We start from the raw sequence: 20,364 nt of genomic DNA on the forward strand, positions 1-20,364 counted from the left end.
TTTTTCTCTGGAGTTTTTCTGGTAGATATGTTTTGCCTGGAAATAATGTTTGCTTTCTTTCGATACTAAATAATATAGCTTTACAGACAGAATATACTGATTTTTTTCATGTTCATATTGCTTCTAAGCATAGACAGTGTCTTCATCCCATTTCAGAGCACTCAATCAGTTTAATATAATTTCCTTGAGGTTTTATTATATATTTTTTTATTTAAAATTATTAAAGCCAACTACAATTTGTGATTTATGTTATGAAATAAGTGTATAAAATTTTTTACTCAGAAAATCTAACTACTATATATTACAATGGTTCTCAGATCATTTCATGATTATACTCTTCCTAATATAAGGAAGATAAAATCTATTGTGTGGTTTTTGACTATTCTCTCTCTGCGATTGTCCTACATTTTTTCAACACTACAGTTGCTTTTCTGTTTGTTTTCACCTCTTCAGTGCTCTTGATGAGCTATGCACTACATTAAGATAACCGAGTCTGCTACATAACACTAACTTACACTGCACTAAATATCTGAGCTAATACAAAACATTGGGAACCTTACATATAAGAAGACTGTTTTCTGTTTATAGCTTTTTCTTTATAACTTTCATTCATTCATTGTTTATTCATTTTCCTCCTCCCACTCTTTCTCAAATTCCACCCTTTCCCTCCCTGCCTCATGTCCTAGGACCAAGGGCTTCAAAGAGTAGGCAATCAAACATGCTTCTCTGTGTGTATGTGTGACTTCTGGAAAAATATTAACGATTAAGGATTTGCATTTATTCTTTTCTTAAATTTTATTTACTCAGAATGCAAAAAATGAATGTAGACAATGTAAAAGCATGTACAAGTGCACAGAGTTTGAGAATGGGACATACCAGGTGGTGGTGATATGAGACAGTCACCTACAAATTTATTTTCAGCAAGCTCTCCTTTCATGTCGGTCTTCTTGAATAAGGTCTCAAAATGAAGATGAAGGGGGATTTCTGAAAAAACAAAGTAAAAAATTATTTTTGGTAAACACCATTTTCCATAGCCTAACACTATTTTTCTTTCCTTTTAATAAATAGCACATAAGCTTAGGGAAAAAATTTACACAATAAGAATTTTGAGAAGTAAAAGTATCACAGTACTTTTCCAAGAAGGTTAGTAAACATTTTTTAGAATGTTTCTAGTTAGATAACATTCCAAACTAGCATATGAACAATTCTGAGATCTTCCTTTAGTATGTAAGAATAGTCAGTATAAATGTAACAGTCTTCTCAGAGGAATGGTCACAAATGCACCACAAGATTTTTACAAAGATATTTAAAATAATGAAAATGATTTTTATCTTGTGCTATTTGTTACACAGAAACACCTCTATAAGCAGAATGCATGAAACAACAATTTTCACATTATTTTATGAGTATAACTAAAGCTACTTATATAAAGACTAACATCCACCAAGAAGTTCTTTTCCTTTAGACAGAGACTTATGGATATTCAGTTGAAAATGTTGGTGTATTTTATACTCAAAGACAAGCCAAGGTACAAATAAGGTGTGCTGTATATTGAATTCATTCTTTATTGTGTGTGAGAGGGCTGGGTTTGTACAAGTGCCACAACATGGGCAAGTGAAAGTCAGAGGACACCTCCCTCATGGAAGCTGGGTTTTCCTTCTGCCATGTGGGTCCTGGAATTGAACCAGGTTGTCAGGCTGTGGAAAGTGCCTTTTACCTGTTGAGCCACCTCACATCAAGCTTCTTATTAATCAAGAGTTTTTTTCATTCATAATGTAAAACCTGGGTCAATAAGATATCTTAGAGTTAAACACATTCCCACCAAGCGTGAAATCATGGTAGACACAGAAAACTGACTCCAGAGAATTGATCTCTGGCCTATACATACATTGTGGCATGTATGCACCATGTAACATCCAAATACATAAAAAATGAATAATAAAATAATTTTTAAAAGTATGAATAAACACATATACTTTCCCCTGACAAACATTTTTTAGGAATCTTTGTTTTTAACCTATTGAATGTTTTGCCAGCAATACACAGAATTATTTATGAACAATTCTATCAGGAGAGACTGAAGACGTGTCTGGGTTTCACACAGTGAGATGAACTGCTTTCTCAACAGTTGTGCTTTATTAGTGTTTTTTTGAGACAGTATCTCACTATAGCCCTGGCTGGCCTGGAGCTTGCTATTTGGGTCAGGTTAGCCTCAAATTCACAGAAATTTGCCTATGTCTACCTCCCCAGTTCTGAGCTTAAAGGGATGTGTATCCCCTTGCCTGGCTCAGGGCTTTAATGACAAGTCCATGTATACACACAAAAAAGTATAATTAAAAGTCTTAAGTATAGAATTTGATGCAAAAATGAAAAAAAAATAAATGGGAAAAGAAATTAAATACTATGCTTTAAAACACTGTTCAAGGTTTTTCAAGGTTTTGTCTTCTAGTTGCCTCAACATAATCTTGTTCCTCTAAAGATTTACTAACAAAAATACCATCTGTTTTACCACCACAGAACATAACTGGAGAAGGCCTTGTTCCTATGTACCTTCCTAAAGTACCTTTTGGACTTTTAGTAAAATTATTTTGTTTATATATGTATATATTTTACATTTATATACTATATTAAAACTAGAATTTAATTACAATGAAGGACTTATTTATATTTCTAGCACCTTTTTAGTATCAAATATAAGTAGGTATTAAGATTTTTGTCAAATGCAAGAAGCTTTAACTTGTAAATATAAAGGACCTGAGCTTACTAGACTAGGGTGCCTTAGATCTGAAGGATATATAGATATAGATATTATTTCAGAGTTCCAAAATTTAGAATGAGGCTATCTCATCTCTCAAAGTTAAATCAAGAGAAAACCAATTCACTTAATAATAAATCAACATAAAGGATAATAGGTATGTGAGTCTGGGATCAGTTACCTCAGCTCCTGGCTCCAATGTTCAATAGCTGAGTTATCTTAAATAGAAAAGCCTCTCCAAGCTTAATATGCTCATGTGCAAGATGAAAAGGACAACATAATGTGCTTTCATGGGGTTATGAGAGTTAAACAAAATATCCAGTGTGCTTAATACACATTAATAGTTCCAGGGCTACATATTGAGGCCCTATCTCAGCAATCTCCCACAGTGCAAAAATAAACCAAAAACAACTTTCAAAGATTGCCTTTTCTTATAAGATGATATTTCATTATAGAAAATATTCAGATTTTTATGAGACAGCTTACCTGATGGCAATGACAAAACAGGATGGAAGGAGGAATCGAGTTTGGAAGCATGTTCTCTTAACAGGTGAGACCTGGAACTCTGTTCCCAGTTGTCCCAACTGAAAGGTGACCTCACGTAAGGCATCTGTGTGCTATTTAAAAATGCTTCTTTTGAAGGTAAAGTCTGCAAGAAAAAATGTACAACTCACTTTTTGCTTTAAGACTTAAAAAGGACAGCTGAAATTATAATACAGTATATACCAGAATAACAGCCTAGCTTAGTAAGTCACCTTGATATAGAATGAGATGTATTGACTGTACATCTGCAGTGGTGTGGCTAGAAAAGCCTTCTGGCTCTTTCAAACTAAAGAGTAATATTTATGAAAATAATTATTTGTGCCATCATAGTGAAACATAGTAAAAAAAGAAAAGAGTCCATAAAACTGCATGTCTCTTCTACTTTGTCCGTATTCAATTCCTTCTACAAAAGCTTTACACATTTGGGACTGGAGAGGTGGCTCAGCAGTTAAGAGCACTTGCTACTTTTCTTGAGGACCCTCATCAACCAGATCACAGTCATCTCTAATTCCAGCTCCAAAGAATCTAACACCCTTTTTTAGCTTCCTTGAACACCTTGCATACACGTTGCACACATACACATATAAATATACTTTTAAATTATATTTTATAAGCTTCACACAGTTTTGTTAGTTTTCAGTTAACATTTTTATTGCTTCCTTTATAACAGATTTAACTTTTTTTAAGATTTTTTTTTTTTTATTGCATATGAGTGTCTTGCTTGAATGTGAGTGTATGCTGCCTAGGAAGCCCAGAAGAGGGTGATACTCAGAACTAGTGTTATGTAGGATTGTGAGCTGCGATGTCTGTGCTGGGAACTGAACTCAGGACCTCTGCAAAAACAAGCATGCTTAACTGCTAAGCAATTTCTCCATCCCTATTGAAGGTATTTAAAAATGAAATTAACTGTTATATATTCAGCATCTCTGTACAACTGTGCCCAACTTCCTTAATTACCAGAGTTTTTATAGTTTCCTTTAGTCTTCAGTAGGAGATGAGAATCCAAATGTATTGTCCATATGTAATTCTAGTTTGGATGTTTCAGTTATCCAGGCTAAATGTGCTCAGTCTCATTGATAAATAGCAAAGGGACCAAAGGAGATACTCTTGTTTTGCAACTGGTTATAACAGGAATGACATAACAATTTCAAATGTTGTATGTGGGGCTGGAGAGATAGTTTGGTAGCTAAAGAAACTCTTTCCCAAGGAAGGATAAGAATCTGATTATACCCAGTACACATGTAAAACCCCAGGTGTGGTAGCATATATCAGTAATCCCAGTGCTGAAAGTGGTGACAGGATGATTCTGGAGGCTCTATGGCTAGTCTAGCCATTGATAAACTCTAGTTTCAGTAAGAGACCCTAACTGAACCGATAAAGTAGGGGTCCTTACTACTGTGGTCTGAAAGCTTAAAGTCTACTTCCAGACCTGTCTTAAACAATGTTCTTTTTGTGCGAGGCCACCTCTCCTGGATAAGTGTTGACCCTTTGTCAAAGAAAGCTCTCTTAACAACAATGGAGACCATCACAGAAAACTGTGACAACAGCCAATGTAAAGATAATAGGAATCTGCAGGATAATCAGCATGAAACCTCATGAATACAACAAAAACGAACTCAACAGCAGGTTAGGTATATGAGGTTCTAGGGAAGGTCCTTGGGAAGATCTGAAGCAAAGGGAGGAGAGAAAGTGAAGCAAAGAGAGGAGAGAAAGTGATGTAAAACTATTTGAATGAAAATAAGACATCAACCTCTTTTCCACCCATACATGTATATGTGCACACCACATGCACACATACATATACCTCCACATGTACAAATAAAACTTTAAAGATGGTTTAGTTGTTGGAGTTTTTTGGTTATTTGTTTACCAGGATATATTCCCAGTTTGCCAAAATGTGTTTTAATTGTGGATTTTTTTTCTGAGTCTATTGAAAATTACTACATTTTCTCAGGTAAGTTGCATTAATTTAATAATAAAGGTTAATTCTACCTTGGATTATTTTGAAGAGTCTTAGTAGGGGTGTGAAAATTTACTTTTTCAAAGACTCAGCTATTGGTTTGATTGATTTTATATATGTTGTTTGTTTTATATTTCACTGATCCCTGCCTTACTTTCTTTAGGATTAATGAAGTACCTCTGTTAACTTACTCTTTTACATTTTTATTTCTGTGTGGTATACCAGGTTGTGCATGTTCATGTCTGGGTGCATTTGTGAGTGTAGGTGCACTTACCATGTATACATGGGAAGAGGCCAGAGGTTGAGGTCAAGTTGTCTTCCCCCATTGCTCTCTACTTGTTTATTTGTAAGACAGTGTTATTCAACCTGATGTTGACCCGCAAGATGAAAGCCTCTCTTCTCTCTTCTCCCATCATGAGCCACAACACTCGGCTTGTTATGTGGGTACAGGTTTTCATAATGTGTGACCTTAGTCTTTAATAATGTCAGCTAGATGGCTTGTAAATAATAGAAAGTTGCAGAGGCAGGAATGTCTTAAATGACAGTGTTGACTAAGTCTATGTCTATTGATGGCCTACTTTTCTTCTTCATAGATGTCTGCTCTGTGAGCAGACATGTGGTGAAAGCTCTCTGGAATTGAGTCAATCCACTAGTTGCACTAATTTTAAATATCACATGGAGGGTAAAATTTATATATGTGAGTTGGGGAAATTAATGCAATGGAATTCCACAATGGCTCTCAAGGAAAAGTTATGTCTTGATCACTTACAAAATACATTAATTCTCTCTCCCAAAATTTTAACTCACTCCATGTATCAACTCAAAAGTTCAGCATTTCATGTAAAGGTGTGTATCAAGTATAAGTAAGGGTCAAGATTCCATTCCATTTAATTCAATTAAATTCCCCTTTGATAAATCCCTGTCCAGCTGTGAAGCCAACACATTATATACTTCAAAAATAAAGAGAGAGAGACAGCACAGATATTCTCATATATCCAACCAAAAGAAGACAATACTTGTGCAAAAACAGCTTCAAAATATATCAGAAACATCAAAATACCCTGAAAGAATTAAAAGGAAAGACAGATAATATACAAATTTGTACTTATTGTTGGGAGATCTGAAAAGTAAAATATGTGTAAGGATATAAATGTCTTGGTCAGTACTATTAACTAAGTGAAGCTAATTAAAGCACCTATTTAAAAGTTAATCCCAACTTTCAAGTGCATATTGAATATTTATATGAACAGTACTTTTACACTGACCCACAAAACAAATCTCAGTAACATTAAAGGCCTGACTAGTGTTGGAGTGATGGCTCCGAGGTTAAGAGCACTTAATTGCTCTTGCAGAGGACCAAGCTCTGGCTGATGGTTCCCAAGCACACATGACCTGCTTCATGGTCAGATACCCTCTTCTGACCTCTGCAGGCACTGAATACACACAGTACCCACACATGCAGACAAAACACAGACACATAAAGAAAGAAATCTAAAAGGCCTGACTGAAATCATACAGAATGTCTTTTAATCACAAGACAAATTTGAGATCGCAATAGTGTGGTATTTGGGATTTATTATATAATTAATATAATTAATTATAATCTATGATCAAAAAAAAAATCCCTAAAAAGTCAGAAAATACAAAGAAGCTAGAAAAAGAAATTAAGCCTCAAGTAGGCAATCTGCGCCATGCCAGTCTGACTCTCCCGTTCGACTGGCTAATTATCTTGTGTCAGAGCATATATAAGACTGTTAACTCAGATAGTCAGAATATTTCTGATGGCAATGTAAAATGATGACCAAAAATGATGACACAAAGTATACAATAATACATTTGCAGCTTTTATTAATATAGTGCCAACTCAGCAGGAACACAAATAAGCAATAGTCACACCATGTAGTCATTGCTTTTTGCTCTCTGTCCTCTGTAGTCCCTTCCTATTTCTTTTCATGTCTCTTGAAATCATTTCATTGCATTTTATCTAGACTGCTCTATTTTTATTCTTTATTACCCAACATACTGTAAGATTAAAATATTTGAATCTCTATATGGAATTGTTCTATTCTCCTTCTAGTTCTCTTTGTCAATACTGGAGCCATTACTGAGGACATAATACTGTAAGTCACAGTACTCATTCACACTCTTCCCTTTTTAAATGTACACTAAGTTATTCATAAATTTGTCATCATACATATGAATAAGTTACTGAGTTTCAAACGTATCTTGCTACGTTTTCCTGAGATTACCTTCAATTTAAATAAGATATCTGCTATTTAGGAAGACATTTTATATACTACAGAAAACTGACAGATTCCATGCAGGAAGAGCTGCAGTGGGCAAGTGAGCTCCCTAGAGATTGTCCATAGTCTTGCTGTGCTGCAATGGGTGCACTCTGGTGAAGCCCCAGAGATGTCCCATGTGCTCTCATGTCCCATCAGAGATGCTGATGTGCTTTCTCCTGTTTGTCATTGCCATACTCCTCATTTATTTGGCATGGTATAAGTGGACACCAGGAGACCCTCAGTGCCTATAGACTAGTGTGAATACTTTCTAGGTGATAGCCTATCCTATTGGGCAAATTTCCTGCAGATCAACATGAAGATGAAATTTGATGAATTAATGCTGTTTAGATACATTAAGGACTTTATAGAAGTCATGATTTAATTCAAATAATTTTTAGGAAGAAAGTGTTAGAATCAAGAATAGAATGTGCTCCATCCTCAGAATAAAGGCTGTATAATAAGGAATACAATGAGCTTTCATAAATTGTACTAAGAAGAAAAATAGGACTGGGACAGATTTGTGTTCAAGGAAGAACATTCATTCTAGGTCAGGCCCAAGGATGCAGACACAGGTTTACATTATGATAAAACAAGGTCATATAAAACTGTTGCTTTGAATTTATAATGAGCTTATAGAATGAAATACTGCTTTGAACTATCAACAGCCTTCTGTCACTCCCTTTTGTGTACATTTTACCTGTGAGGTAATTTTATAAAGAACTTTTGTCTAAGAAAGTATAAAAAGGCTGAGAGAAAAAATAAAGCATGGCTGTTGGCGTGCTGTGCCCTCCATTCAATGTAGATATGTCTATCTTTATGTGTGTATATACATATGTAAGTATATGTGTATTTATAAATATGCATGTGCATTTGTGAAATTGATGAAACAGGTGGCCAGGCCTGGCTGCAGTGTGTGAGTGTGTGTGTGTGTGTGTGTGTGTGTGTGTATGCGTGTGTGCGTGCGCGCATGAAAATCTTTTTCTCCCCAGCCACCTTTAAGAGTTCAGAGTTTCTCCCTGGGCATTGTTGCCAGCCCCAGATAATTTTGTTCTGTCAGTAGTGCTTACTTACCCTGTACATTGCCCGCCACTGTCAGCACTTGGGCCAAGGGGGAAGACAGGTTACATCGCTGCTCTTAGCACCAACCTTAATCACCAACATCACATCTCGCTGCCTGCCTCAATTTACCTGTGGTGTCAAAGCTGGACTTTTTGCATAAAACTTTCATGTTTCTATGTAGAGTTATATGATCTTAGAAAATTTACAATCTCCTTTTGAGGACATACCTTGGTTTTTAAAATATATATTTAAATGGTTCTTATATGGTAAATAGTTTTAGTTTTAATAATTTGTTGATATTATTATACTGCCTCTAGAATTCACATCATAATCATAATTTAGTTTCACTCCTAAATTCAGGGTAATTATTCCCTCAGAAGTTCTACTGTCCTGTTGCAACTAAAGGAATCAGTTTCATTGGCAGCACCATCCTTACCCATTGAGGGCCTTATGTTCCCTTTAGAAGCCTTAAGATCTTATATTTTTTCATAAATTTCATGAGACTCTGTTTAGGTGTAGGTTATTTACATATTTTAGTTGATAATACTGAATAGTTAATGAACTTTCTCAAAATATATGCCTTTTTTTCTCAGGTGTTAGAAATTTATGCTTTGTGTGTTCTAGGAAATCCCCATGGCCTTAGATTCTAATCCTTATAAAGACAGATTAATCCCAACAATTTTACTTTTAATTTCTAAAGATTTGACTTTTTTATGGTTATTACAATTGTTCTGGAAGTTAATCTGTTTCCATCAAGGTCAGCTTTTAAGTCTTTTTCTTTGCTCCAGAAACCTCTATCTCCTCATTTTCATTGTATTCTTCCAAAACTCTGTATCCATTAACATTTAAATTTTGTCTTTTTCCCAGCTGAGTGTTAGCTCCATGGAGGTGGGAACCCTTACATCTTCTTCAGTATAGTATCTGCACTGTCTAAGCATTGCATGGCACGAGGTAGGTAATGTTGCTTACTAGAAAGGAGGAGAAGGAAGGAAGGAGGACACATCAAGTACATTAGTGTAAACATCTAAATAGTGCACTGATCTCCATGAAGGCCTGTTTCCCCAGGAGAAGTCCTTCCTGAAAGAAGTTTTCTAGACCTGGATGGACTTTGTTATCTACCAGCTTTAACATACTGGAAGGTTGCACTTTGTAAGGCTCATTCATAATAATCAGAGCTGTGCTGCTCTGTTATGAAAGGGAGAATGAAAATATGTCTGGCCTGCAAATTTCTCCAAAATAAGAAATATTGGGAAAAAAATAGTACAAATAAACCAACACAGAAATATGAGGAGAAAAATTAACAATATATTAGGCAAACATGACAGAATGCCACTCCTCACTGGTTTGAAAGAACTAATACATAACACAAAGAATGAGTCCAGGGCAAACACAAAACTAAGGACCACCCTAGGTTAAAAATATATTGAATTTGTGGTCTGAAAACAGAACATTTTCTATTCACAGCACAGCAGAGCTTATACAACTGTAAACAACGTGCATGAAATAGAGAATCAGATTTGGTTCATGTACTACCATGTCCTAATTCTTCATGTTAGTATGCTATTATTATTAGCATTTATGTGAGGCATTTTATGAAAGGAATTTAGTGGTACCACAATTGCAAGTAACTTTTTTCTATTTCTTCTCTTCTAAAACTTTCCCTTTATCATACCAAATCAGTTAAGACAAATCATTCATTCTACAGAATATTGTTTCAAGTCTTTTCTCCTGTGATCAAAGTCTTCATTACTTCTGGTTTATTCTGAGAGTTCCATGTTTCCCTAGTCTCTCCCTATTGCAAACGGACCCTTTCAACGGCTCCATAGTAATCATTCTCAAATAGTACTCAGATTTCACTTCCCCCAAAGATCATTACTGATTCCCCAACATTACTCTAATTTGTTGACTATCATCCTCATTCCACCTGAAGAATACTTATGTGGCAAGGATTGGGTTGTATACCCTTTTAATATAATTTAGCCTCAGCATGACTCTTTAAGGTAGCCATACAGTTTCTTCTCTTTGATTTCTTAAATGAGGTCACCTATGTTTTCCAAAGCAGACCTCATTTCGAAGGTTGCTTAATAGAAATGGGGCACAAATTCCTTCCATTCTTATAAGTATAACCTCTTATGAAAAGATTTCTATATCAACAAGGCTAGGGAGATGGCTGCAGTTAAGAGTCCTTTCTACTCTTTCAGAGGATCAGATTTTGGGTTGCAGCACCCATCTAAAGTTGTATTTATGCATATCTGTAACTCCAGGTCTTGTGTATCTGACCCCACTGGCTTCCACTGGCACCTGCATCCGTGTGCCTATGTACACACCTACACCTAGTTAAATTTTAATAGTCTAAAACTCTTCTTTAAAAGATGTTTCTCCATCTTCTTGACTCTGGGATGGACAGTGTAAATGATATTTGTGGTTTGTATCTTCATGTTGTCTTGGGGGCATTGATCTTAGGTGACATGAAAGGAAGCCATTTTAATTCTTGGAATATGAGAAGTCACAGGTGAATGGAAGTGAAGCCAGAAGAATGACTGAGGATAGCTTCCTTAAGCATGGTACAACAGTGCCCTAGTAAGAAATATAACAGGTTCAAGGTGTAGCTCTATGACAGAGTGTTTGTTTAGAATGAGCCCCCACAAAAAAATACAATTAGGATATCAGTAGTTCACTGTGTTTTACAGAACACATACGTGGAGTGACCGAAATGTGCTACTGCCTCTAGGAAGTCATTTTTAATTCTTAGTAAAATTTGATACCATCCAGATTGAACTGCAATTCCATAAGGCATATTTTTTCTCAGAAGTAATGGTATGCATGTAATAAATTGAATTTCTTCAACTCATGAATTCCTTGGAATGTAGAAGTGATGTAGCGAAGAATTCCTTTACCACAATTACTTATTATCTAAAGAAGATATTCTTTATGGGGTAAAGTAGATATGACTCCCAGGTGAGGAAGAGCTGCTATTACTTAAATAATAGTTGTCACCTCCTTTTCCTCATTTAATTGGACACCTCAGACACTCGAATTCACCTGTTTCCTATATCACTATAATTCATTATTTGTTTCCTACAGATTATTCTCTCTTTCCTCAAGGTGCAAGAGATTATCTGAGACACTTATGTTGAAATGTAATTTGTCTATGTGCCTTATTTTTCCAACATGAATTTAAATCTATATAAATCAAATTACTTTGAATTTTTTCTAATCTGTAACCAAAGAATGAACATACCTGTAATTATTTTAGACGTTATCCAAAAATATTTTAAGTATTTTTAATTAAAATATGAAGTGCCCATTAATCATATAAACAAAGTTTGTAAACCCAATAATCTTATATTTTAGAAAGGAAATAACATTAAAATAGAAATTTTAGTATATTTCTAAACTACTGCTTGTGCATCTGAATTATGTTACTAAACCACCCAGCATATAATTTGATGAGCCCTGAAGTATCAGTGATGAGATAGTCTAGTGAAGCCTTAGAAGACTACTTTTACCAATTTCCCTTAAAGGTTTATTGAGGAATTTTAGTGAATGCGATTTTAAGATTTATTCTAATTTTTAAATTTTAGGTCAACTAGAACTGTTTTTGTTTTTATGACTTGGCTTGTGGATTACATGCTAAAACTGATGAGTAATGGAAAAATTATCAAATCATTTCTTAGTATTCCATAGTTTTCTTATTGCTTTTTACTATTGAGGTAAGTAGCTCCTTGAAGTGCAAACATAATTCTTCAGAACAACACTGTAAGTGATAAACAAGCTTAAAGGTTACATTTACATAGAAACAAGGGAAGAAAAGAAAAATAAAAGAACTAGAATAGCATAGGCAAGGGGGGAACCTTCCATTTGTGAAGGTATGTGTAAGTATAATATTCAAAAACAATAAGGCCATCAAGTAAAGAGTGGTCATGCTGGAGGAAGGATAGAGGAAAGGTGAAATAAAATTAAATTTTAATTTAAAATAATACATTAAATTTAAAATGCCTTTTAAAAATGTAAAAACATTTTAAAAGGGATAGAACACAAAAATGAGACTCCCGCAAATAAAGTTTAGGTAAAAATCCTGACCAGGCCATGTTCCTTATGTTATAGTGTACTCATTTATAACTTGTGCTGTGAGTCTATAGAACTTGTAGGGAAAGAGGAACTACCTCGGCCCTCACCCCTAACATGAATGAAGATACTGTAAACAGACTACAAGAACTTGGGCCACTCCCCAACCTACTAGCCATATTCTCAGCTAGCTGGCTCCACTTTGGTCAATGACACATAATATCACCTCAAATCTACTGTTACAATAAGTTTCCTGATTTATTGGTTATTAAATACTTACTAAATAAAATCTTTTTTTTCTATTTTTAGGAACTTTTCTTTTTTTATTAGGTATTTTCTTCATTTACATTTCAAATGCTATCCCCTTTCCTAGTTTCCTCTCTGAAAGTCCCCTATACCTTCCCCCAGCCCTACTCCCCAATCCACCCACTCCTACTTCCTGGCCCTGGCATTCCCCAAATAAAATCTTAAAATAATCCTGATATCTTATTTTTAAATGGAACGAGTTATACTATTACATAAACTATGTGTATGCCTAATCATCTACCTCCTGTTAATTTTTGACCAACATACAAACAGGTTCTCTGATGGCATTTCCATATATCATTAGTTTTGGATGATTTTCCCTTCCCCCACAAATATATCCTTTGCACCCTTCCCAGCTTTCTTCCTTCCACATCCACATCAAATGTTCTATTAGCTTCTCACTGTGTTCTTGCAAAGCCTGTCTTTTTGTTTGCTTTTTCTTTTCATGAACCTCATTTTAGTTTCCATGACTCTACCTACACATATTCGCACATGCATATACATATATAAGCATTTAAAGGCAGTTTCGTGTATGAGAGAAAAGATGTAGTCATTGGTATTCTGTTACAAGCTATACTCAGGATTTTCTCTTGGAGTCTAGAACTGGCTGTTCCTTCCCACTGGTACAGAGAACTCCCTTTCCAGGAATTAGGTAGGGTGGCTCCCCGGTACCTATGGCTGTAATGCCAACTATGTAGGACAGATGGTTGCATGGCAGCAATAAAGAATACCAAGAAGTATCTAAACATTATGGTCAGATAATCTTATTTTGATTACTAATTGTGACGAATATTACTTAAATGTTATTGACTATATTTGTGTGTTAAAAATCATACATAGTATTTTTCTGGAGAATCTTATCCATGCTTGCCAATGTATTTTCCTAGATTTAAAAATACATCTGAGGCCGATTGGTGGCACACACCTTTAATCCCAGCACTTGGGAGGCAGAGGCAGGCGGATTTCTGAGTTCGAGGCCAGCCTGGTCTACACAGAGAAACCCTGCCTTGGGGGGGGGAAAAAAAAAAGACAAATCTGTACTGTAGACATGCCAATAATTTTTAGTTACATTTTACCAAATGTAAAATCGTAGATTCTCCAGTAATAAACCAGTGTATCCCCATATGAAATAACCAGACAATAAATAATATAATCTGCCTAGAGACTTCAAACTTTCTAAATTTGAAAACTTTATGGAGTAACCTGGTCTGTCTCTCATTAGAAAAGAACAGGCTTAGAGATAACAAAATAAAGTGCAGTAAGAGAAACCAAAACCAACACAGACAAAAGAAGGCACTAGAATCAACCCCATTTTACACACAAAAGTTTCTACCTCAAAATACTAAATTGAAAACTATATGCTCAGGTGACTTGGTGCAATACATTATTTCTACATTTAAAAAAAAATACTGTCAGTTTTTATGTGTGCACATGTGCATGTGCATGAATGTACAGACATACAGACTGTCAGAGGGCAGAGGGAGCTGTTTCTCTCCTTTCTACTTTGAGTTCACTTACATTTATCCATTGACATGTACCCGATCCCTGTTTCTAGGCAGAATGCTTAAAGTAACTAATGGTTTCTTGAAATAGGAAATAAAGCATTAGCATGAAGATGAACTACAGGTTACTGATAAAACTGTGTCTTTAGTTTCAAGATCTCAAATATAAGAGCCTTTGTTAGGACGTCAGAAAAGTCCCACATACTAGACCTCATTCATATTCCCAGGACTTGGCAGGCAGATGCGGGACTTTTGCATGTTCAAAAACAAAGATCTACTTTACAGATTTTAATCAACAAACCTGCAATATATCTACTTGTATTTCAGAACTAATCTATGCCATACATTTCCCCAAATTGTAGTTTCTTTTTCTGCCTAGCTTTGTCTGTTGGGCATTTATAGGGCAAATAACCAAGAACTTTATTCACCATATTAAACTTGTTAATATAGAGGAGCTATATTTGAAAACTGAACTGAACACACAGAGAAGTCATACCTAAAGCCTCAATACAGGTACCTATACGTGTTATTGATGGCATCTGAGACCTCAAACTTGATTCTAACACCCTTCAGGGGAAAAGTTAAGTGGTTTAGAAATGTGACTCGCTGGCGTCCAGAGGATGGAGTGTGGTAGTTTCAAATGATAACCCCTATGCATGTCTTTTAGTATGTATTCTTGTCCTATAAATTTTAAGTGCGAGATTCTCAAAGTAAATCCCACATTCTCTGAGTTCAGTCAATAAATTCATTATTTGCATTTTGGAAAGCCTGGACAATATAAAAGTGTGCCCATTCTAAAGAAATTGTCCTGGGTGAGATTAGTGCCTCACTCATCCCTTATCAGGGAAGCTTGGTGAAGGTAGGAACCAACACAAATATCCACAACTGACAATATGCAGAAAAAAAGACTTTGGGGTGCTCACTCCCCAATAGGGTATCTTCATCAAGGTCCTCCCCTCAAGGCTCAAGAATCAACACAGAAAAGGAGGTAGAAAGATTTTAAGAGTCAGAGGTGATGGATGACTCCAGGGAAATAGTGTCCTGAAACTCAGCAGGACTAACACATACATGAATTCGTGTACAAGAAGACCTTCAAGGGCTCATGCCAGTCCAGTGCTAGGAGGGGAAGTAGACACCAGGTTCCTCTTTTAACCAAGAAGCTATTTGTAACTGATAGCTGCTGGCAAAGGAAAAAGTCTTCTCCAATGAACTGTCACTAGTTTTATCTAAGATACCCCAGGGCAGACTACATGCAGGGAGTAATTGGTCACCACAAGTGGTTTGTTTTGGAGTTTTTACATGGACTTCTTTTGTTGTTTGTTTTGATTTTCTTTTCAAAAGAATGAGAGAAAGGAAGAACAAAGTTGGATGAGTAGGTTGGTGGGTAAGATCTGGGAGGAGTTGAAGGAAGGGAAAAACATGATCAAAATATATTCTATGAAAAATGCTTTAGTTTGAAAAAAGAAAAATAATTTGGAAGACTGTGCAAGATGGATCGAAGGTTAAAAGTACATACAGCTCTTCCAGAGGATCTGAGTTCAGTTCCCACCATCTATAGCAAGTGACTGACTACCAACTATACTATACAGGGTAACTATATAAAGGCGTGAACCACCACTGCCGGGCAAGGTAATCTCTTGCCTCTATGGGTACCTGCACTCATGTGTACATATCTATACACAGACACATAGCTACAGACAGACAGACACACACACACACACACAAAAGCAATCATCTGGAGAAAACATGGAAAAGCCCCAAGACAATATGGACATGAAAAGGCATACCAACCAACAATGTTTAGACTTCATGTGATTTATTCAATTATCACTATACTATATATACACTATATCAGAGAGACCTTAGGTAAGTAAGTTAAGAATCACTACTCAGGTAATGAAATCAGGTTCAGACTCATGAAAGCTAATAGTAACCAGCTTAAGTCTGCCTAGCCAAGAAGATGAGAGCCCTTGTCTCAAAAAAATAAGGTGGGTAATAATAGAACACCTATTATTGTTCTGGGCTCTGTAAGCATATCTACCCTCACATTCATGTGCAAGCACCCCGTCAAGCAACACACACACACACACACACACACACACACACACACACACACACACAGAGCTTTTGCATTTTTCTAAAACTTTCTAATAATGGCAGCACACATTTTCTAAGATGTCAGTACTTTATCCTCTGCACAGATGTTATTCTCTGCACTTTCTCTACTCAAAGGAATCTTGACTTTTTTCCATTATATACTTTACATTTTTTCATTCTTATTAACCAACTGCAAAGCAACTTCTACAATTTTATGTATTTGTTATGGTAGCCTGCACTCTTAGGGCTGCCATAACAAGATGCTATAAATTGAGAGGATTGAAAAATTCCATGTTCATTTTCTTATAATTATAGCATCCCAGCTGTCAGCAGAGCCATATTTTTTCCACCATCCAGGACTAATATTGTTCCTGACTGATGGTATGCTTTCCCATATTTTCATAATGCCTTCATCTCTTTGTTTTCCAAATTCAAATGTCTTTTCTCTTATAAGAACATTTATCACTAAATTTAATGTTCATCTTAAATCCAAAATCATCTTGGTATTAAGTTCCTTAAATAAATATACAAAGATACTATTACTAAATAAATGGATGGCATTTGCATGTCATAGTAAAGAAAGCAACTGAGTAGCTTAGCTCTAGAGTATAGATGTCACATCAACATGTCTGCAGGGTTGTTTCTTTAAAGACCTAAAAAAAGAATAGTTGTGTGTATTCTTCTTAGTTACTGATAGTTTTTAATGATCTTTGGCTCTAGATCAGTGGTTCTCAACCTGTGGGTTGCTACCTCAAAAGGGGTTGCATATCAGATATTTACATCACAGATCATAACAATACCAAATTACAGTTACAAAGAACAAATGAAAAGATTTTATGGTTGAGGAATATTAAAAGGCTGCAGTATTCTTTGAACCACTTTTCATATGCATATGTCATTTACCTTAGAAGCATTCATCTTTGTCCAGTTTTACCATTTTTAAAAAAGCACCAGTTGTGTTGGCTTAGAGCCCATCATGATCACCTCTGCAACAAATCTATTTCCAAGTTACATCACATCTTGAAGTATTGAGGGATTAGAATGTCAACATAATGATGTTGTTGGGGTCACAATTTAATCTATAATTCATTCTCTTAGGTACCAGGTGTCAGGATATGGGCACCTTTTGGGATAAAAATCTTAATATTAGTTGTTTAAATGTTTCATACCCATCTCTGCTCCCACACGTATTTTTTTTAAAGTCACCTATCCTTGTACTTTTATTCTTAAACAGTAAGGATGCTCCCGCCCCAATCTAACCCCTGGCGTTTTCCAAGATTTGTCTTTATCTTTTAAAGTTTGAATGTATTTTAGATATTAGGTAATGGATGAATGGATATTCAGGCTGATTATTTTCCTACCTTTTTATGTGCTTGGTTTGTTGCCGTTAATTTTGGAAATTTCTCATTATTTCAATTATTTCTTTCTTTTGTCCTATTCTTTTTTGATTTTCCAATACATATCTGACACTGAAACTACCATCTGAAACTACGTCATAGTTCTGACATGTTCTGTTTCATTTTTAAGATTCCTTTTTCTGTTTGAATTGTTCCTGAAGTTTCAATAGACTCTGCTACATGTATTGGTCTTTCCTTTGCCATATTCAGTCTGCTGATGAACTCATCACTAGCAAACAAGTGTCAATGTTTTAAATATTTAGCAAAAACCTCTGGTTCCTCTTCATTTTTCTTGCATTACAAGCCTATTACATTCTTTTTTTTTTAACTTATATACCAAAGACCCTAATACTCTTAAGATTTTCCATATGACAAAATATGACCATTTTTCATACTTGAGGTTAGTTCTAATAATTGTTTTGTCTAGTCTTTGTAATATGCCTTGGAGATTTTTGTTAAATACTGAGCATGATTTACCATGCTGTAGGAGGTAAGTAACCTTTTATTATTATGTTATAGAAACTAAAAGTAATAATTGCTATTGCTATGGGTACCAAATACTTCAGAATATCATTTTATTTATATTCATTGGAAAAATATGAGTTTATTATGACATTCTTATGTACATAAGATGTTCTTTGATCTTATCTGTTCCCTTTACCCTCTCCTGTTCCCATTCTTGGCTCTTAGTGATCCTCTTTCTCTTCCCAAATAGTCATACTTTGTTTTCAATTTTTTTTAATAAAAATTAAATTCTAGATTCTAGATATGAGAGAAAACATGAGACAAACATTTTTCTGCACCTGTTTGGTTGGTTGGTTTGCTTTTACTTAACATGATGATATCTAGTTCCATCTTTTTTTTTCCCGCAAATGATATAATTTGTTTCATTATGAGTGAATAATTCACTGTGTGTGTGTTTGCCCATTAACACTTCTGGAAAGATAATCACTGGGATAGGCAGAGATAAGATTAATTTTCTTACCAGTATGCTGCCTTCAGATGTATGCCTAGGAGTGGTATGGTGGAACATGAGACTATGCTATTTTTAGTTTTTTTGAAGAATCTCTATACTGATTTTCATGGTGGTGGTATTAATTTATATCCCACTAATTATGTATATAAGCTGCTTATTCATTATTTGACAGAATTTATATTCCTGGCTATCCTGATGATTGCCATTCTGACTAAGGTGAGATGGGAATCTGTTTAGTTCTGGTTATCATTATCCCGATGGCTGAGGATGCTGAACATTTTCCTACATGTTTATTGATCATTTATACATCTTGTAAGAACGGACCAATTCATTAGCCCATTCATTGCTTAGATGGTAGAAGGTTTGATGTTCAGTTTTATGAGTTCTTTACATATATTCAGAATCATTTGTTCTTGTGACAGGACCTAATTATATGGCCCTTTCTGGTCACTTGTGAATCACTTTTCACAGTATCATTTGTTGAAGTTGCATTTTCTGTAAGTTTTGTTTTGAACCACTCTTGAAAATCAGACTGTAACCATATGGGTTTGTTTCTTGATCTTCTCTGCGTTCCCATGGGGCATGGCTCTGGTTAATGCCTCCAGCACTGTTCTTTTTGTTTACAATTGCTTTGGCTATTCAGAATCTATTTAGTTGTTAAATTGTTTTAAATTGTTTTTCCTGTTTAAAAAAAATTTTTTTTTAAGGATTGCATTGGATCTATAAAGACCTTTGGTTGGTATACATATTTTCACAATATTAATTCTGCTGATTCATTGGCATAAGATGTTTTCCCTTCTTCTCTAATCTTCCTTGGTTTCTTTAATCAGTTTTTTCACTTTATTATAGAGCTCCTTCATTTCTATAGTTCAAATTGTTCCTTATTGTATTTGAAGCTAATGTGAAAGGTTTTATTTCCTTGATTTCCTTTTCAGCATAATTATAACTGTATATTAAAAAGTAGACTATATTTTGTATGTTGATTTTTATATCCCACTACGTGTTGGAAATGTTTAGCCAATCTAAAAGTCTTATGGAGGAGTCTTTTAAGTATAATATCAAATCATTTGTGTGGAGAATTGCAGGCTGGTCTCCAGTAGAGCTGAGCTCTGAACCCCAATGGTCATAATTCACCTCTTGACACGGTAGGCATTCCTTCATGCTCCTGGAACTCCGGCCCCTGCCTAAGGTATCACCTCCAACAGCCCCCACAAGAGAAGCATGGTCAGTGGTCACCTAAGCAAGGGCCCAAGCTTCTGACCTTCAGGCTAAACTCCTCCCCAGTTACCTAGCAACAGTGAAGACCATCAAAGGGGGTGTTCAGCCCACCACGCTCTCTTACTCTCACTCTTTTACCCTCTTACTCCTTTGTTCCCCTACCTCTCTCTTCTCTCTCCTCTTCCCTTTCTCTTTGTC

The 20,364-nt window shown here is 35.4% G+C and overlaps 1 protein-coding gene across 10 annotated transcripts in view; it reads right to left on the bottom strand.

Moving 5' to 3' along the window:
* Positions 1–20,364, bottom strand: part of Kansl1l (KAT8 regulatory NSL complex subunit 1 like) — a 99,164-nt gene that overhangs the window by 15,555 nt on the left and 63,245 nt on the right. For all 10 annotated transcript variants that reach the window (XM_021198334.2, XM_029538358.1, XM_021198332.1 and 7 more), the window contains 2 exons: positions 3,242–3,404; positions 877–984 (listed from right to left, as the gene is read on the bottom strand). In XM_021198334.2, coding sequence (XP_021053993.1) covers positions 877–984; positions 3,242–3,404 — 271 coding nt within the window. The remainder of the gene's footprint in view (positions 1–876; positions 985–3,241; positions 3,405–20,364) is intronic.

The sequence above is a fragment of the Mus pahari genome, chromosome 5, assembly GCF_900095145.1.
Source record: "Mus pahari chromosome 5, PAHARI_EIJ_v1.1, whole genome shotgun sequence".
NCBI classification, from domain to species: domain Eukaryota; kingdom Metazoa; phylum Chordata; class Mammalia; order Rodentia; family Muridae; genus Mus; species Mus pahari.